This window comes from Streptopelia decaocto (genome assembly GCF_964273445.1).
Source record: "Streptopelia decaocto genome assembly, chromosome: 6".
Taxonomy (NCBI): Eukaryota; Metazoa; Chordata; class Aves; order Columbiformes; family Columbidae; genus Streptopelia; species Streptopelia decaocto.
Window position 1 is genome coordinate 6948625 of NC_138660.1, and position 20393 is coordinate 6969017.

The 20393-nt window shown below is 49.2% G+C and overlaps 1 protein-coding gene and 1 long non-coding RNA gene across 3 annotated transcripts in view; one reads left to right on the plus strand and one right to left on the minus strand.

The window, feature by feature from the left end:
* The first annotated feature begins 795 nt into the window (after nucleotides 1-795).
* Nucleotides 796-3727, plus strand: LOC309441154. Its single transcript, XR_014184319.1, has 4 exons — nucleotides 796-864; nucleotides 1825-1907; nucleotides 2045-2094; nucleotides 3472-3727. It is a non-coding gene; the product is annotated as an uncharacterized lncRNA (long non-coding RNA).
* An 11733-nt stretch (nucleotides 3728-15460) lies between these two features.
* P3H2 (prolyl 3-hydroxylase 2) overlaps nucleotides 15461-20393 on the minus strand; it is a 70446-nt gene continuing 65513 nt past the window's right edge. For both annotated transcript variants that reach the window (XM_082056126.1, XM_082056128.1), the window contains exons 13-15: nucleotides 20250-20325; nucleotides 19226-19366; nucleotides 15461-17743 (exon numbers count right to left, since the gene is read on the minus strand). In XM_082056126.1, the coding sequence (XP_081912252.1) occupies nucleotides 17651-17743; nucleotides 19226-19366; nucleotides 20250-20325 (310 nt within the window). In that variant the 3' untranslated portion in view covers nucleotides 15461-17650. The remainder of the gene's footprint in view (nucleotides 17744-19225; nucleotides 19367-20249; nucleotides 20326-20393) is intronic.

Consider the following 20393-nt stretch of genomic DNA (forward strand, 5'->3'; position numbering starts at 1 on the left):
GGAGTCTCTTTGCTGCTGCTTCCTCCTCTTTAGCAGCTGGGGCTTAGCATCACCTTTGCCCACGTGTGCAGTTTTCTCATCCCCACACCATCCATGTCACAAGGGTATATTATAAGGTGCCACTACACATCCACCTCCCTTCTTCCCTATCTACATCCATCTCCCTGGCAGATTGAATGGGTCAGCTGCTGTAAAGCCTCTTTCTGAACTGTGAAGTCTTCTGGCCTTTGCATTGTTTGCATGGCTTTTTTTTTTTGCCCTTTCATCATGTTTCTTTATCCTGTTTCTGAGCCAGGCAGTGGGAAGTGGCAATTCTTCCAAGGGTTTGGAAGAACAGCAGGTCAGAGCCAGTGGGGTGGCTTTATGAAAGTGATGGAGTAGCCTCCATCAGCCGTGACCTTCAGTCTGTCCATGGGCCACCGCATTAACAGCCCAGCTCCATCAGTGTTTTCTGTATGGGGCCCCATGTCTCTCCCTCTCTTACAGTTTTCCAGGGTTATGGTTGGGGAGGGGGCTCAGGAAGGGGGGAGAGTCTGAAAAATAACAAAGATCTTAAAAGAGGAAAAGGCTTCCCTTGGGAGTTAGTTTTACATTTACTGTTAGGGTGGGGAATGGCTGCCTGGTTTCTTTGGTTCCGGTCACTGTTTCTTTTCCTTTTTGCCGAAGGACTGGAGAAGCAGTTGTCTCTGGTTATCAAGAGGTATCAGTTCCTGTGGTTCCGCTTTGACAGCCAGGGATTGCGTGAATGTGATGTTAAAAAGCATGTTGTCCTCAAAGAGGGAACTGCTACTATAACAACTGCAAGAACTCACTGTTTCAGCTGATGGACCCTTTCCTTGCATGTAGATGAGCAAATTGGATTAGGTAAAAAAGAATTTCAGTTTCAATTAACCAGGTAGGCTTGATATGCATTTGCTGATGGTTGCAATTGCTCTCTGCTGTGGTACTCTGCTGAATTAGGAACTTCTGTATTGCTTATGTTGCAGCAAGGATTTCAGTGCTGAGGAATCCCAGCACCCTTGCCCTCCACCCGTACCCACTGGAATTTTGTCTTTGGATATTAGGATGCTTTGTATGCAGGCATGAAGTTTTCAGGGCAAGGATCCATCACAAGCTTCCAACTATGTTTTGCAAGCCTGGGTGGACCTCTGAAGACATGCATGCCCTTCTGTGCTGTTTTCTAAGTGTGCTGAAGCTAGCAGTCCCCTGGAATGAAACTTATCCGGACACAACAAAACTTGGCAAATGTCCGAGTGGAGCCTATGAAGGGTGTCTTGCTCATCACGTTCTTCCTGTCCTGTGTGGCTTAGCAGAAACCCCTGCCTTCCTGATGGCAAAGCAGTTGTCTGCACTGCGATGGGAGGACTGTGGGACCTGGCCTCCCAGTCTGCCTCTTTGCATGTTGTTTCTCAGTGGGAAAACCATGTGGGCAGCCAAGCCCTAGCACCAAGCAGGAGGCTGGGCTCTTTGGCCTTTTGATTTCTTTACGTTTAAAATGTGTAGTTTATATCAACTGTTGTGTGAAGGTTAGTGAGGAGCTATGCCAGCCCAGTGCTTCAGCCCTGCAAAGCTCCCCTGAACGGTCTGCTCTCCCATCTTGTTTGCTGAAGATTAGAGAGACAAAGTTTTACTCAAAGGTATATGGCAGCAGCCATTCACTACAACTTTGGTCTCCTGATCTGGCCCCCTTTTCCTTACACAGCCATCCTCTCCTAACTATATACCACCCCTTCAGCACAAGGCCTTAACATCAGTGCTGTGGAACAAGGTGGTTTTGGTTTTGTGTGTGTGTATTTCTATTAATAGGTGCCTTTCATTTGGTAGAAGAATTGGAGCCCCTCTGCAGCCTTTTCCATCAGCCTGTGGATGTTGCAGGAATGTCCATCGCAGCCATGCCCTGCTGCTGGGTGAGTGTGGCTGTGTGCTTCCCTGGCTCAAACTAGTCAAAGTCCTATTTTGGGGCTGAAGGGAGGGATCAGTTAGTTCTGTTAAAATGCTTTGGCTTCCTTGTAAACACTCCTACAGTGTCACGTTTTGTTTCTAGGAAACATCAGCTCTGCCTTCATGAGGCAAGTCAGATGCCTGGGACCACTGGTGAGTAAAGGCAAGGCTATATGAGAGTCATAGATGTACCACACCTTGCTCTGCTCCCACACCAACATTAGGCACAGGCTTGTGGGCAACTGGATTAAAACTTGGATAACTTTAAGATTGTTTGGTGAGGGTCTCCATGTGCCATTTCTCTGATTTTTGTCACTGCTGTTGCAGTGCACTGTCCTTTGCATGCAGTGATAATGTGAGCGCAGCAGTCAGTGGCTTTTTTGGCTGTGCCGCTTCCCCAGAATGATGAGGATACGTGCTCCAACAGGACGTGGGTGCCCTTTGTCATGCTCAGCAATTACTCACAGGCAGCTGGGCTGATACCAAACATTACAGCATGCAAGGGAGGTGCTTACACTGTCTCTCCCAACTGCCTGGGGTAGGAGATTAGGCTCCCTGCATCATCAGTGGCAAGAAAGTCCCTGGGGAGCTCTTCAGAGCATATTAGCTTCCCACTCTGAATCATGCCCTGGAAGATGTGGTCTCATTATTGCTTTCATCAAGGCCAAGGGAAGTTTATTAATGTTAAGCAGGATGGCTCTGACCGTGCAATCAGTTTTGTAGAGCTCCTATGGCTCGTGGCTGCACTGCGAGGGACACACTCCAGGCACAGCCGTGTGTGATCCAGCAGCAAGTATCTGTCTGCAGGGCTCTGTGTGCAACAAAGGAACTGGTGCAGGGTCTGAAGAGAAAAGGGGAAAAAACTGAAACAAAAAAAATCGGCAGACCCGCGGAAGAGATGGTGCTTTTCCTCAACTGCCAACATTCTCAAAATGAGTGTTCAGCAGAAGATTAAAAAAAAAAAAATTGAGGCAACTGAAGCCAAGACCCCTCAGAGTACATTATTTCCCACCCTCGTTGCTTCCTCTGTCAAGGGGATTTGTAATGCTGCGTTCATAAAAAAGAAATACGTAGGAGAACGAGGAGGGCAGCGGTGAAGCCGTGATGCTCCGCCGAGCCGGGCGGAGCGGCCGCTGCCCGGGGAGCCGCTGCCCTCTAGCGGGACCCGCTGGGGCCGGCCGGGCATCGGGGGCCGCTCTGCCACCGGCAGCGGGAAACAGGGGAGCAGGGACTTGCTGCAGCCCCGGGTGCTGGGGCAGATGAAGGCTCACGGTGTCAACCCTTCTCCTGCCGCCGTCGTGGTTCCCTGCTCCCCACCACAGGTGGGTGAAACCCGAATTACTGAGCCTGTGTGTACCACTCGTGCCCCTGCCCCCCAATGGCTCCTGTGCTCAGAGCATGGGCATGAGTTTTATAAAACTGCTTTTTTCAACACCTTTTGCCTTACATCCCATATGCAAGAGCTGCAGTAGCAAGTCGTTTGTTTATTTTGCATGGGTGGAATAAGCAAGTGACCTATTGTTGTTTCAGAGCAACTTTTAGTGTAGCTGCCTCTTGGGAAAGCTGCTGCTCTTCTGCCCTTTGCTGTGCACCCAGGGAATCCCCAGTGTCGTGCCCATGGCAACCAACACCAGCACAAATGAGAAATTCAGAAGATGGAGACTGAAAATCACCACCTGCTAAACAAGAAGAGGCAACTGCTCTCATCCCAGGCAGCAGTTACATGCAAAAAGCCTGAAGCTGTGCCCTCAGCTGGTGAACCCCTGTCCAGGGATGTCTCCAGAGCCAGTGCTGACCCACTCCAGGAGGCTGGTTGGAGGCACATTGTCGGTAAGCAACCCTGCATGGTTACCCCATGCTGCAACACCCTGCAGCCACAAACCAGCGTGCAGCAGCACCCTGGGCTCCCAGCACCATGCACGCCCTACCTGAGGGCATGAGAGGTGCTCCACCTTCCCTTCCCTACACACACACACACACACACACACCACTTTGGCTGCAAAAGCCCTCCCTGCCAAAGCGATACACATCTCTTCTTCCAGCTGAGAAATTATCACCAGGTATTTTGCAGGGAGTACACGCTGTAGCCAGGAACTCCCACAGCAGCACCTGGCTGGAGCACCGGCAGCCGGCTCTGGGCTCCCACGCCGCCACAGCAGCCAGCTCAGCCAGTCTGGGTGGGGAGCCCGGCACCCCGCCAGGACCGACCCGCCTGCGGCACCCAGCACCCCACTGTGCACCTGCGTGGCTCCGCAGGGTGCTGCACGCAGGGGGGGATCTCCCCTGGGGCTCCCCACAGGCTGTTGGCTCTGGCTTGGTTTGCTGCTGCATGTTGTAAAAACTCGCCCTGCTCGTTTGGCCCACAAGCAGTTCTGCCCCAGGGGAGGCCAAATGTGAGAGCAGCCCCCAGCACTGGGCAGGCACCCACCATGGTTCAGGGATGTGCCATGGAGAGAGGTTGCAGATCCAAAGGAGAAGCTGGAGAGGACGACACCCACCTTTACTGGCAGGTGGGGTGGATGCCGTGCTGGCAGCCATTGGCAATGCCTGTGCAGGATCTGTCACCAGGGCCATGTTCTGCCCATGCAGGCTCTCTGCTTGGCAGCGAGGTGCCCCCATTGCTCACCCATACCCTGGCCTCCAGGTCCCAGCCCAGCTTTCTCAGCTGAGGTGGCCTGCAAGGAGACCTGGGGGAAGAGTGCCCAAACCACTCATTTGCACACAAAGGTGTTAGCTGGATGGCCAGTTCTCAAGTGTGGACAAGTGTTTGTCATGTGTTTCTTTTCAGTCTGAGCATTTTCAAGCACTTTCCTTGGCCATCTCCAGCCTTTACCTGCACTTTTCTTCCCACCATCAGCAGCTGCAACATGAAGCTGGGCAGGAACAGGTCTGAAGGGGAAAATGTTGGTTCCTTGCAAAAGATTTTTCAGCTGTCCTGGGGCAGTGAACTCTGGCAAGGTGTTTTGCAGTTTTCTAGGAGTGCTTCTGGTTTCCTTAAGTTTTTCCTGAGCTTCCTAGACTGTGTCCCTGGGAATATACAGCTTCTTTCTATTTTCTTCTTGAGGTTTTTTTTCTTTGTTGGCTGGTTTGGTGTGTTTTGTTTTGTTTGTTTGTTTTTAGTTTTGTTTTTCTTTCTCAAACTCCTCTGTGAGTCTCTGATTAATTCAGCTTATGATTCCTTGGAAATCTCCTCTAGAGACAATGCTGAAGATTTCTACACATGTGATCTATCTTCTTCTTGGCTGTGTAGCATTCGGTGCTGGAATTGGGTAAGAAATGTTACAACAGATCCTAGTACTCTGTAGAAGGGATGTTAGGAAACAAAATATTGCACAGTGCTGTGTGAAAAACTCTTTGATTAATTGAAGGCGTGGGTGGCTATGCAGTTGCATCAAATTATCCATGCGCCATGGCGAAATGCAAGATAAATGCATTGATTTCTTAGTCCAAGGACACGGTCAAACCACCAGTGCTGAACCTGGAGAGAGCTGCCAACCTGAAGGTGAACACAGGTAGTTTCATGGAAGTGTTTTTTATAGAAACAAAAGCTGATGGGTCACCTCCAGCACAAGGTGCCTACAAGATGCTACAATACCCATGTATATGAAGCCCAGCCCCAGCCCAGCACCCTTTCCCCAGAGCAGTATTTGGCCCTCTGAAGGCTGATGCAGAGCTCCTGTGTGCTGAGCAAACACCGAGCACAGGTGTGTGTCAGCTTGTCCCTTCTCTTCTGGCATTTAGGCTCTGGCCTGAGCCCCAACCCCACAACATCCTTTGAAAGCCCTGAGCAGCGTTTCTATCTTATAGAGGAGCAGCCTGGGGTGGTGCCTGCTTCTGAGAGTGATAGCTGGAGGACACAGACTTTGCTCTTTGCTCTCCCTGTAGAAGTTTTCTTCTAGCTTTAAGTGCTATGGGTAGCAACACAGTTTCTTCTATTATAGTTTATAATCTAGCCTTAATTTCTGCTTAATTAGTGACTTGAACAGAAGGAAGGAGTGTTTAGGAGTTATCAGCGGGCAGGGAGGTTAAAGGCTCATGGTAAACACACATGCAACAAAACCACACACAAACTTAATTTGCACAACTCTAACAGGAGTGACTCAGCTTGCCCCAAAGAAGGGATGGCTGAACGTGTTCCACCTGGCCCTGAACCTTATCATTTCACCCAAGGGTAAAATATTAGCAAGGAGGCATTAAGGCGAGTACATTATTGCCAGGCCATGGGCAGCAGCTGTCTCAGATTATTTCAGCCTTGCCTTGCAGGTGAGGAAATTGGACATGACTGAGAGCCCTGGTAAGGGTGCCAGCAGCCACTGAAGATGTGCAGGTCAGGAGGTGAAGGCAGAGGCACTCCGTGTCCCACACAGGCTGTGACCAGCTGCTGTCTGGAGAGATCTGAGGGGCAGAGAGAGCAGGCTGAAATTTATATATATATGTATTTTTTTTTTTTTAATTATTATTATTTTTCTGTTCTTTTTGTAGGAGTGTCCCCATGGTCAGGAAGCAGCACAGAGTTACTGTAGCATTTCATGGGAGATGAAGCCCAGCCAGACAGTCTGGCTGGGAAGACATGAAGCACAAACAGCAGTGCTTGACTCTTTTTCACATCATCAAGAGGAGCAGAGTAGGGCCTTCCTTCTGCTCCATTTGATGTGAAGTGATGCTGGGCCCAAGGAGCATGCTGGTTAATCCTTGCATGCCTGGTTAACCCAGGGCACCTGGAACATTGCTGAGAATGCTCTCGTCTGGTTGAGACAGCCAAATCAGTGACAGCCAGGCCAGTAAGGCTGCAGAAAAGGGTCCCCAAGACAGATATCTATACTAATGCAGGCAAATTTCATAAGCTTGATTTTCTCTCCGTTCATGCTGCTTTAGCTGGTTGTGAGCACCCCCATTGCAAGTGAGAGAAGAGCAATGTTGACCAGGGTGGCTGGGCATGACAGGGAGATAGAAGGTCTGGGTGATGCATGTATCACTGTTTATATCAAGTGTGTCTGCAAGGCAGAGCTGCCTTCAGATTACCGTGGCCCAGCAGCATGGTGAATAATGACTTGCAGAGCTGCTGAGTAAGGGGAAATCAAAGAGTCCTGTTGAGTTTTCCTAAAAACTAGAAGGTATTTAGGAGAAATCAGCAGCAGCTGTGTCTGCCCTTGGGAAGAGTGGAAGTGCTGGCAGCGAGATGCAATTTACACTTTGAAGGCAGCAGGGGAGAGCCCAAGGCAGTGTCGGGGGTGTGATGTGCAGCACTTGTGTCTCCCATGTGTGTGGAGCTCCATGGTGTTCACAGCTTGGGCAAAGAGGTGCTGAGGGATGGCAGCTCTTCTGCAGAGCCTGGAGCAGGAGCTACCCATCAGGATCTTCTGACCTGGAAATTTTGCTTCTAGGCTCATCACGAGAAGAGGTGTTTGTTATCTTTTGTCTGGTGGCGCCAGCGGTTGAGCAAGAGGAGCAGGAGGCCAGCTGCTGGCATCTGTATTCGTGCCATCCAGAGCTCCCACCTATTCCTGCTGGGTGGAGGACTCGCAGTCTTGGTAATGTTCCTGACGTGGCATATCTCACCTTTTGTTTCAGTGTAATTAGTCTGAAAAGGGAGAAAGGAGGCAACATCCTCCACCTCAAGGGGAACCGCTAAAGATTCGTTACGCTCCCAGAGCAAATGTGATTTGTAGATTTGGCCTGATTCCCCCCAAGCAGCAATGCCAGCAGCTCCAGCCAGCACAACTGGTCCCTGCAGCTCTTGCAGTGGGCAGGCGTGCCAGCAGCTCTCAGCCACGCAGCCCCCACGGTCAGGCTGCCTACAGGACACTGGCAGGGTGTGGGTTGTGACTGCTGGGTCAGTGCTGCAGCTCCTGGTGTAGATATTCAAGCAAACAGTGAGCAGCGTGCATGGTGCCGGCTGAGCAGGACAGGCTGTGTGCTCATCAGCTAGGCTTCCTCAGTGCCTGTGTTTGGTGGGAGTACATCTGCTTTTCCCCCAGTCTCTCAGGTGGCTCCAGAGGGGTGGGCAAGCCCAAGCTGCCAGGAATGTTTGGTGGCAGCACCATGGGCTTGTAGCTGGCAGTTTGTTGGGTGCAGGAGAGCATGACATATTGTTGCCCCATGGCTGAGCTTTTGGAAGATGCATGTCAACATCATTCTCTTCATAGCCATGAGTGAGATGGGGAAAAAAAAACCCTGGTCTTGCTTTGCTTTTAAAGGTTCTATAAGGGCCAGGTGAGTCACCTAGGGAAGCACAGGGCACAACCAGGCTTGGGAGAAAGTCCCTATGTCCTTTGTCCTGTCCTCCAGAGTCACCCTTGGGGCCATATTCCCGTGTAGGGATGGTTATTCTGAAAGTATTTGCTCAGAGCACCTCAGGGTGTCAACTGCACATGGCTCAGGGCTTTCCCTGGGGACCTTTGGTGACAAACCCCTTCCCTGCAGCTGTATGAAATGAGGCCAGGCTACGAAGCCAGGATTTTCAGTGATCACCCCATGGTTGGTGAGGAGCTCATAGCCTGCCCCATCCTCTCCCAGTGCCGCAGGCTGCCCCTATTAAAGGCTTCATTTTTCCTTTGACCTGTTGGTCGAAGCAAGGAAGGATGGCTTTGCACTAGAGCTGTTTCCAGTGTGCTCAACTGGAGAGGGACATTTAAAAAATGCCGTGTGAGGTGGCCGAGGGCTTTCCCCACTCAGCCAGCGAGCCTGTCCCCCTGCACCCAGCTTCTCTGCTTGGAGGAGCCAGGCTGTGGCCCCATCGCTGTAGGCAGGTAACTGTCACAGAGAAGATAGACATGAAACTACTCAGCTCCTTCTGCCTCACCCAGGGCCAGAAGGGTTTTCTGAGAACAAAAATAAAGGAGAAAATTCAGTCTCCACCCATCCACCCAATTTGGCCGGCAAATCAAATAAAACAATCTTGAAGCTGGCACCACTAGGGCGGTGAATGCCAGCTCCCAGCCTCTCACATGAGGTTTTGAAACGAAAGGAGATGAACAAACAACCCCCAGGTGCCTGGAGGCAGCAAACTGGTTTTAAGATGCTGGTGGGTTGTTATTTTTTGTTGTTTTGTTTTGTTTTTTTCCCACGTGGTGGTAGGACCAGCCCCCTACAATCCTCCTGGGACTGGGCAGCCACCCTCCGCCCCATGGCTCTTGGCCACCCTGGGCCATGGGCACACGGTGATGGGGTTCCATAAGAAGGGCTTCATGCAGAAATGCATGTCAACACAGAGGGTTTTCATGAGCATTCTGGTGTGGGGCGATGTGGCCAGTGACTAACAACATTGTGAAGGGGATGTTAGGCTCGGCTATCACCTCAGGTGTGCCCAGCCACTGCAGATAGCCCTGCAGGGATGAACCTGATGCCAAGTACCCCACAGCAGCTGGAGCCCCTGTCCTGGATGGGCTCACTTGGCCTGTGCATGTCTGGTTACCGCAATTAATATGAGGCTTTGAAAATGCAGAGCATTTGTTCCAGTAGTTTTCTAGCCAAAACTCTCGAGCTAGAGGTGGCTCAAGGTTTGCCCTGAACAGGCTTGTCACAGGTGAGACAGAAATCCTTGTAAAATTTACCTGGGGGCCCCATTCTCCTTTTTATGATGGAGATGGGGGGACATAGGAGAGTTTCTTCTCCAGCTTTGCTACAGTCCAGTTAAAGCAGTGTGAGCAGCTGGGAGGTGCTTTGCAGGGCACTCACACCTCTTTCCAACTTCTCTTTCATTGCAGTCAAACCAACCAGGTTCATTTCTTGCACTGGAGCTGCCCAAAGCACACTGGTGGCAAACAGAGGACTTGGGTCTTACCAACAAAGCACAGACCAGCCTTTAGCCCAGCACTTTCAGCCACCATTGGGCTGCAAGGAGGGGATAATGATGCTGGGCTGTGCTGGGAGATCAGCTGGGCCAGTCCAATACAAACTGTTTCTCCCAAACTTGGGAGCAAAGCCACCCTAAGCACATTGCAAAAAAAAAAAAAAAAAAGAAAAAGCCATATGTGGTAAAAGGGGTGTTTTTTCTGGTGTTTTTCCCCATGTGCCCAAGCCATTTGGCTTGCATTTGAGGTAGTGCAGGAGCTGCTTATCGGCTCAGCCCATCATGGCAGCAGACTCATGGTGCTGCTACCATCTCTGCTGTTAATCTCATTACAAATAAAGGAGGGGTAGAAGCTAAACTGAGCTCATACTAATTCCCCCTGCCCTGCCCTGCTCAACCTCAGGAAATACCTTCTGGAACTGCCATTCTCGTCATCCAAACCACCCCTGGAAATGATCATTAGCTGATTTGCTCCTTTGCCAAGCGTGTCCACTCGCCAGCCCAGCTCCGTTTGCCCACAGGGCCCTGGCGTTGCCCGCTCCTGCCGCGGCATGCACTGTGGTTGCCTGCACCCGCATTCCCCTGCCACAGCCTCGCACGCAGACCCCCAGCCAGATCAAGGCCGAACCCCACTCCCCCGGGGCTCACCGGGGCTTTACCTTGCCCCAGAAACAAGGTGAGGGTGGCCACGCAGCTCCCCGAGGTGCTGGTTTTGCTTTCTCAAGTTCCTGTGGTGTGCTGGACTTCTTTTTGGCAGGGTTGGATGGTGGCCGAGAAATTGGGACATGTTGACATTTGTGATTTTTTAATTTATTTTTTTTTTAAATAATAAAGTTTTGCTAAATGAGAAGGAAAAAAACCGAGTGCCAGCTTTCACTGTGTGTTTAAAACAAGATAGCAGTAATACTGGCTAGGCATGGCTGTGACATCTACTAGACCTGCGGAGACAGAAGTTTGCTGGTGCGCTGCGTGATCTGGGGACAGACAAGTGACCCACACACACCACGCTGTGCCCTGGGAGGATATGGGGGGGCCCTGAAGTTCTCAGTGACATCTATTGCACCTCTCCATTTGGGTCCCCCAGGCCCAAAGTGAAGGCAGGGCGGTGCCTGGGGTGGACAACGGTGCAGGACCTGGCCTCGTGCACTCTGTTGGTTTTCGGGTGTCAGTGGCACCAAGGCACCTTAAACACGGGGTTTGGGTGTCTGCTGTGGAAATGGGGTGGTGGGAGCAGATGCACACATATATATGTGCCCATCCACAGCTGGGGAATAGCACAATGTCATGGGATGTGGCCAAGGTCATACTCCAACGTACAGACAAGCAGCAACATTTCTCTCAGGAAAAGGTGGCTCTTCTGGTGGGTGTGGGCGCAGGAGCAGTTGGGGAAACAAAAGACATGCATGTTTCTTTCCTTTTTTAATATAGTTCTTCCCCAAAGCGGGAGTAGCGCATTTTTAGCTCACTGCCAGCTGTTTTGTTCTTTTTTCCCCTAGGCTGGGCAAGGGTGTAGACAGGAGGAAACAACCTTTTTTTTTTTAATGACAGTTTTTCATGGGAAGATGTTTGGCTGCCTGTGAATACTCAGGTTAGCTCTGGCCAGATTTAACCAGGAGGGATGAGCAGTGCTCAGTGCAAACTCCATCTCCTTCCTCTTTCCCTTGGCCAAGTTGCTGCAGCTTGTAGGCAGACAGCAGCTGTAATGCAAAGGTAACAAACCAGTCCAGGCTCTGCTCTAATAAATAAGGGACACACAGAAGGTCCAGACACACTGTATTTTATTAGCTTATCATGCCCCAGCTTGGAATCCATGGGCATTAGTTATCAGCCAGTCGACCTGCTGCAGACTGACTTGTCCACGTGGCTCTAGGTCTCCACAGCCGTACTGGTGAGGTTCAGTTGCTTAAAATTAACACCTCGAAAACTCTTACAGGCTAATGCCTATGGGCATGCTCAGCATTTATCAGACTCTGTGACCACTGCACGTAAAGACCTTTAGGTATTTCAGCCTTGAATGTGGATTTAGGAATTTGGAAATACCCATGAGTCTTATCAAGTTGGTGCAAAAGGAATTGTGTTTTTTGCATTTTTTTTTTAAATTTGCCATTTGATATTGGAATATATTCTTAAATAATATGGTTATGTAATATATTCTTAAATAATGTGGTTATGTTATACGCCATTTGAATGCACTTTTCTCAATTTATGGTTTTTTTTGCTCATTACTTACTTGCTGTTTATTTTATATTTATTTTACACTATGGAAATAATATCAGACAAAAAGCAAATTCGATCAGTTGTTTTTTTAGTTCAAAATATGCCGTAAAGCAGCAGAGACAACTCACAACATCAAAAACGCATTTGACCCAGGAACTGCTCACAAACATGCAGTACAGTGGTGGTTCAAAAAGTTTCACAAAGGAGATGAGAGCCTGCAAGATGAAGAGCATAACAGCTGGCAATCAGAAGGTGACAATGACCAACTGAGAGCAATCATCGAAACTCATCTTCTTACAACTACACAAGGTCATCTAACTGTTTGGTGGTCTGCTGCCAGTCTGATCCAGCCTTCTGAATCCCGACAAAAAAACATTCCACCTGAGAAGGATGCTCAGCAAATGGATGAGATGCACCAAAAACTGCAACACCTGCAACCAGCATCAGTCAACAGAAAGGGCCCAATTCTTCTCCATGACAATGCCCGACCACACGTTGGAGAACCAACTATGGGAATAAACAAACTTATTTCTTGTTGGCAAAAATGTGGTGACTGTAATGGTTCCTACTTTGATTAATAAAGATGTGTTTGAGCCTAGTTATAATGATTTAAAATTCACAGCCGAAAACTGTAATTACTTTTGCACAACCTAAACTATCAGGTGAGCTTTTGGCTGGAGGGAAATTTTCAGCAGCCACTTGCATTAAAGCATTTACAGCTCAAAGTGGCTCAGTCTCAGGCTTTCTTCTGGCCCCGTTGGTAGTTCTTTATTGTACAAGTTGTTTTCCATGCTTCTGCCCTCTGCATGAGGTGTTGGGTGCCTTTCTGGGCTACCGTGACCTCTGCTAGCCATTGCTCGCACATCTTGATGCCCTCGCTGTCGTTGGCTCTGCTGCTGCATCCCTGATTACGCAGTGTGATGATTCATCTTCTCCTTAATGAAGGCATCCATTTCAGCTGTACTTTTTCCTGAAACATTACTAACTTCGTGTTGCTGAAGGTGTGCCTGTGGCACACACCGTGTTCCTCCAGCCCCCCCGCCACAAACCTGAGCAACAGCCTTGTGCAAGGGGCAAACCAAACTTGGCTCAGACCCATTTGAATGTCAAAATAAAAACAAAGCTAGGGAAGATCCCCTGGCATTGAGTAACACACGCAGGACTTCACTTTTAGAGCAAGGGCTGCACCCAAGCAGGCACACATACACACACACAGAGCTACTTCAGTTGTTGTTTTAAATACTTTTAAATTCTATTACATTTCCTTTATGAGTTGTTTTCTTTTTTCTTTCTCATTGTCATAAATTGACCCTGTAATCCCACCCTGCATATATTATTAGTATTAGGAGTGGCACAGCAGCGTTAACAAGGAACTAAGACATGGTTCAAGCATCTCCAAACTGCTCCCATTGGTGGTGATAGAACTGGGACACGTATTAAAAAAAAATGGCCAACCTGTAAGTGGTTTGTGGCTCCCTGCGGTGGCCAGGCCTTGACTAGAGGAGCTCAGAGCTGGCATGGGAGCTGTAAGGCTTACTGTGAAACACATCAACTTTATTCTCAGTGGTGTGACTTCGGGCACTGCCGCCTTGTGGAACTGTTTTGCGTAGGGGTTTTGGGAAGCAGCTATTACCAGACTGACAAAGCAAGACAGGAATAACCAATGTGAGCCAATATATTAATATTAGGTTGGTGCAAAAGTAAATGCGGTTTTGGACTGTGAATTTTCAATCACTATAACTAGGCTCAAAAACATCTGTATTCATCAAAATAGGAAACACTGCAATCAATACAGTTTTGCCAACAAGAAATGAGTTTGTTTATTCCTGTAGCATAAAAATCAATGCTTTGGGATTTGACAAACCCTTGGAAAGCGTTTTCTGTATCCTGCTGGTTGTGGAAGTATTTTCCCTGCAAGAAGTTGTAGAGATGCTTGAAAAAGTGCTAGTAGATTGGAGAGAGGTCAGGTGAACATGGAAGATGAGGCAAAACTTTGTAGCCCAGTTTGTTCAATTTTTGAAGCATTGGTTCTGCAACATGCGGTCAGTCATTGTGGAGAAGAATTGGGTCCTTTCTGTTGACCAATGCTGGCTGCAGGCATTGCAGTTTTCGGTGCATCTCATCAATTTGCTGAGCAGCCTTCTGAGATGGAATGATTTCATCAGGATTCAGAATGCTGTAGTGCATCAGACTGGCAGCAGCCCACCAAACAGTGATCATGACCTCTTTTTGGTGCAAGTTTGGCTTTGGAGGTTTTTCTTGGTCCAACCACTGAGCTGGTTGTCATATAAAAATCCACTTTTCATTGCATGTCAAAATCCAATCAAGAAATTCTCATTTCCATAGTGTAAAATAAATATATACAGCAATTAATATGTCATGAGCAAAAAAAAAAAAAAAAAAACAAAACATAAATTGAGAAAAGTGCATTAAAATTATGTATTACCTAACCATATTAATTTAAGAAGGTATTCCACTATCAAATGGCAAATTTAAACACTACAAAAAGCCGCAATTCCTTTTGCACCAATCTAATAGAAGGAAGCAAAAACGTTAGTGCATTGGGTTGTTCCTGGTGTGTATTTGACCAAGGAGGAGAGTATATATTTGGTATTGTTGTTAGCTTTCTTTTTCCAGGGATGCGGGTGCCCTGCGGGTGCACCTTGACAGCTCTGGCTGATGCCAGACTGCTACATCAAATCCAAGAGTTAAAATTCATTTCTCAGAGGCCAAGCCACCTTGGTGTCAAACCATCCCATTCGGATACCAAAGAGACCCAAAACCTTTCATTGTTTTTTTGTGCACAATCCAAACAGCGCCGTAACTTGCTCCTGCGAGGCTGCAGCATGCCAAAAAATTTGGCTACTGCCTCTGCTGTTGCAGCAGAAATACAAATCCTCTTCTGAACTAGATTTGCCAGAGCAGAGAGCTGGAAAATAAACAAACAGGAAAAGTGCCTTTGACTGACTGCATTCCTGTTTCTTGGCTTCAGCCTGGCATGGACCACAAGCAGGTCCTGGTGGCAGAGCAGCGTGGTGAGCAGCTTGGCCTGAGCACCCCAATGTCCTTCCCCTTCTTGGGGACTTGAGGTTCATGTTTGCAATTGAGTTCTGGAATGTTGCATCCATCTGAGGCTGCTCTACCATTCCCCACCAAAGCTGTTGTTTTACCCGGAGCCACTTTGCTCCCCAGTCTCCTGCACATCCCAGCAGCACCTGCTCTCCAAATTGCTGAAGTGTGCCAATGGTGCATAGGTTTTTTAGGCTGCTGAATGTAGTGCAATGGAGATGGACAGGCAGGCAAATGCACATACATAATTTTGCTTAATTCTGTCCACATCGGTGTCTCTGATGCTCTGCCAGTACAGGGGTGTGTGCTCTAGGTCCTGGGGAAGGAAACCCCAAAGGGAGAGGAACCATTATGAGACAAACTGTATATCCCCCAGTCTTCCCTTCTAATTTTTGGCTAAAGAAAGACAAAGATAGGCTCAGATGTTGTGTTTAGTTTATTTCCTCTGGATTTAGACACAGCTCTGGCTAACCACCACAGCAGCAAAGAAATCATGACCTGCGATGCTCCCCCTGCCACCTCCCCACAGCAGGACCAGGTGGTGGAATCCCCGCAACCCCTGGGGATCAGGGGCTGCACCAAGCTGCTTGCAGGGGCGGCTCTGCAGGATGTGCTCAGGCAGACATGGCTGTCAGGGGGGTGGCAGCACAAACACATGCTGAAGGTCCAGCATGTAGGAGTCAAGCCTTGGATGCAATAGAGTGACAGGACAACACCTGCATTTCAGCTGTCCAGCTGCCCTTGCCTTCTTCCCTCCAGCTTTTTCTCTGGCTGCTTTAAAGAAAGGGGGATTAAACATTTCCAGGGGAGGCATTTGAGCAGGGAGGAGTCTCTGAAGGCAGAGACCTGTGGGCAGTTCTACAGGGAGCCAACACAATTAATCATTTCAACAGTCTAGTGGGAAGGCAGATAATGTCAAAGAAAGAAGCCACACTTGTGGCTCAGAAACTCAGACCTTTCTCCCTTGCATTGGAGGAGATTAAGCAAATGACCCTTCTATCATTTTCTAGGCAGTAATGGTACCTTCTTCACAGTCTGGGCAATTGTCTTCCCATATGTACTGAGTTTCCCCTCTATTCTTGCTGAGGACCAGTTTTTGAGGAGGTCTCTACAGAAGGACCATCCTTGTCCATGGCTATGACAGCCAATGACTGGATGGAAAGAGGGTGCTGCTGAGCCTGGAAGGTTTGGATAGGCACAAGCTACATGATCAGAGACAAGACAATTCCCTATTGCAGATTTTAAGTTCTGGTAATGTCACATCTGGCAGAGGGGAGCAGAAAAGGACTGAGACAGTGCCAATGCAGCAGGGAGCTGAGCAAACCTGCTTAGGGATACAAACTCCAGCCAAGATCCCTGCAGTGCTTTCTGGAGAGACAAGCAGCCTTGCAGTAAATTCAACAGTAAAGATTGCTGCAACCTGCCCTTTAGGAACTGCTTTCTAGCAGCATAAGCAGCTTCTGGGTCAGAATAAAAGCTGTCCTTATGTCTGACACATGGGCAATTCTGTGACTTCAGTGCTCATTCTGATTGAGGTAGAGGCTGCTCTGGTCCCATGCAGAGGTGTTAATTTAATGGTGGGAGAGGGATCATTTACTCAGCAGTAGTTACTGGTGTAGTAAATTTCTTGTGATAAGCAACATGTGCTTTCACCCTCAGACTGGGTCAGAAATACTTTGAACAAACAGATGCTGCTGCACCATGAACTTCTGCTGCTTCTGCACTGTCAGGATGGGAGGATGCAGCCAGGACATCCAGAGCACAAAGCCACACTATGACCATCCAACAACATGGCACTGTAACATCCCTGAGCCTTTCAGCTGCTTCCCAACATGAACCTGGAAACTATGACCTTTAACTTTGGGTTTTACCAGCAACAGCACTGGTCTGGAAGCTCAAAGGCTGCAATATGAAGCAGTTTCTTTAATGCCCTCCCAAGCCATTAGCAAGAAAAGGGACTGAACATGAACGACAGACCCTGTTTCAACAGTGTCAGCTGCAAATTCAGTCCCTTCATGCCTGTGCACATCTCACGCTCCTGCCAAGCAGGTGATTTCTGGAAGTTCTGCCCAAATGCCAGTTTTGCATGGCTACAGAGAGATATACATTTTGCTGGGACCTGGGTTTTGCTTTGCTCATTTCCCCAAAAAGCATATTACAAATGATGAAGGGCTCTGAGATGGAAAGGACAGCCATAACTGACTTATGTTCCAGTTTCCCCCATGGCAGCACTGCCCAGGTCTTCAGCCATCACTTAGCAGGGGCAGGAAGACTGGTGCATTAGCACACCTGAGACATTTCTCTAGCAGAAGCTAAAGAGAAGCAGCTGTTTCTGGTTGAAGAAGGGGGGAAAAAAGTGTCCTCCAAGGGGGTAAAGTGGTCCTGAATAAGTCCTGAGACGTGCTAGGGAAGGACAGGGAAGCCCAGAGGCAGTCAGACCAAGCAGGAGATGCTGGCACAGGGATGAGGGGTCCCAGCAAGAGCTGTGCTAAACACAGAAGAGGCACTTCTGAAACTCCACAATCATATTAACTTGTTAATTTATACAGCAGCTCTGTACAAAAATAGAAGGGTTCTAATAAGATTAACAATATTAAATAAATATTTAATAGAAAAAGTCTTTGGCCTAGTTCATAGCTCATCCTTGGGGTTGATGTTCATTTCACTGGGTCCTAGATGCTCCTGGTCTAACATCGCGATCACTTCATCTGCCTGGATTCTCTCCTGCAAGAGAGGATGGGAAGAAACCATAATAGCAGAAGTTCAGCACCTGCTCTCAGCTTATTCAGTACAGCTCATCTCACAGCCAGCAGTGCATCCAGGGACCAGCAGTGTAGTTGAGAAGATGGGGGACAGCCTGGGATTTGAGCCGGGCTCAAATTTGCTGGGCAAAATTAATCAGATCACTGTGCACCTCAACACCTAATTCCTTCCCTCCTCCAGGGGCTGCAATGGTTGGCATGGAGCTGAAGTATTGTTGGTCCCTTTTCACACATTACTAGCAGCCACTGCCACAACGTCCCCTGCCCCCCGTCCCCTCTGCTTGACATGGATTTCCAGCTCCCTGGGCATGGCTGATCTCCTTCCACACATGCATCATGCATGAAGGAATTTCAGCTAGCACCAGTAAGCAGAGAAACAGTAAAGTGCATGTCTGAAAATAAACTTCTCCCAAAATCTCACAGCCCACCTGCTTCACAAGGCAAAGACACAAGGGGTTTGCTCTCTCCCTGCATTTACTTTTGCTTCATGTTTTATTCTTATAGATCAGTATTGCTATCAAAGGGGCCAGTACAGCAGGCTTTTAAAACAGAATGTGGGAGTTGCCTTTTGAAAGGCACCACAGCCCAGTTCTACCAAGGCATCTGGATGCCCAGACCCGTGGACTTAAAGGCTGCCAAACTGCTTTAGAGGTGTTCTGGTGAGCCAGGTCTGCTTTGCTTCTTGTGTTAACACCGTGGCTTTCTAGTTGTTTTTGAACTGAGGTTACATAGGTGCTTTATCACTATTAGCATTAAACTTGTCTCTGTCTTTCATTAGGAGTAAGCAATCCGACTGCTCTTTTTATTTCTTTGTCTCCTGATCCCAAAGGGTTCATGCAGTATGAGTCTGTACTTCTATAGTGCTCTGAACACAGTGCCTGAACTTTGTGTAGCTCAGCTGGAGAAGCTGGACAGGCTTTGGGATTTGGCATCTTCGAGCAAGGGTCACCTCTTGCCTTAAAAACTTGCTTGCAGGAAAGATTTCTAAGACTGTTTCAGTCTTCTTGTCTGCCCTGAGTCATTGTGGGTTGGACTGGGTCATCTCCAGAGGTCCCTTCCAACCCTAACCATTCTGTGATTCTGTGACATGGGAGCAGCTACACATCACTGGCAGCTGAGCTGCAGATGGCTGGGGAGGACTTTCCTGTTCATCAAGTTATTGCCACTAGGTGTCAGAAATGGCCAGCCCAGCCCTGCACGGAACTCTCCCGCACCCCCCTCAGCACCCCAGCCCAGCCTCATGGGTGCCCGGGAACATGGCCAGCGGGGAAAACTGCTCAGTCCCAGGGCCACCAATTCATGTCCCCACGGTGCAGCAGGTGGGAATGTTGCTACAGTGGAGAGGGTGTGATTGAAATTGAGTCACTAGGGTTAAATGTGGTCCGGGTTCCTTCAGGATGCTGAGTATTCCCCGCTCCCCCCACGTTGTGATGGAGGGACTCACCAGCTCTCTGTAAAGTGGGTCCAAGGTGAACCAGAGAGCCACAGCGCACCGCTGGCCTTTGGTAACTGCCTTCACCCCATGGGGGTTCTCGCCACCTGACGAGAAGCTGATCATTCGTCCGCACTTGGGCTTGATGGAGGCCTGTGGGAAAACAGGAGACACCAGGGTGGCAAGGAGCAGCATGGCTGCATGCGCTGGCCATGGCTGGGCTCGCCATTGCTCAGGGCCTGGGATCTTACTGGGTCTCTCTCTGCACTGCTCCAGGACTCAGTGAGCTGCTCTGGAGGACAGAGCTCGGCATGGCTGTAAAAATGTGTGGGGTAAATACGAGTTGTGGGGCTTGGTCCTGCTGTGCAGCCATTGTGCAGAAAGGAGATGGTGACATGGAGTCCTTGCAAAACCTGCAGGTGACCACCAACAGCACAACAAGACCACAGCATAACTCCAGGGAGGTTTGAGCTAACCCTGGCATGGTCTATGAAACACCTCTTTCTTCTCTCTGCTGAGTCCACAACAGGTATTCTGCAGGACCTTGGAGGCAGAAAAACAAATCAACCCTCTGGCAGTGGTCTTAGGTAGATGCAATCTACCCTCCAGCATCTACCAGATTTCAGAGCCCCAGCATGGTGCCCAGATGCTCTGTCCAGCCATGGAGGGGGTGACCAGCCTCACAAACTGCCCCAAGCAGAGGTCGGAGCTTATGCCTGAGCCACTGATGTCCACCACCATGACCTGCTCTGGGCCAGACACTGCATATGTTCGGAGGCATCACTTCATGTTTGGCCACGAGATGGGGTGGGAGCTCAGCAGTCCTCCTGGCAGGAAGGACTCTCAGCCATCCCTCTGATCTGCAGGTTTCCCACTCGTTGCAGCCTCTGAGCAAAGCACTGAAGGTCCGTGCATCTCCACCAGCAGGATTTTGTAAGGACTCTTTGCAAGGCAGGAGCCACAGGCTGCCTGGGAAAGGCCAGAGTCCCAGCACAGGCTGCTGAGGAACAGTGTTTGGTTCACAGCACTGACTTACCGTCACAGTTTTGGCATCCATCTCGGTGAAAATGAACTCGCCTCCTTCGAAATCTGCGTTCATGTACAGGAGGGCACTGGGGGAGGAAGCGGGAGACTCCTGTGAGGGGAGCAGCAGGGAGGGCTTGGGGCTGATCCCCACCTC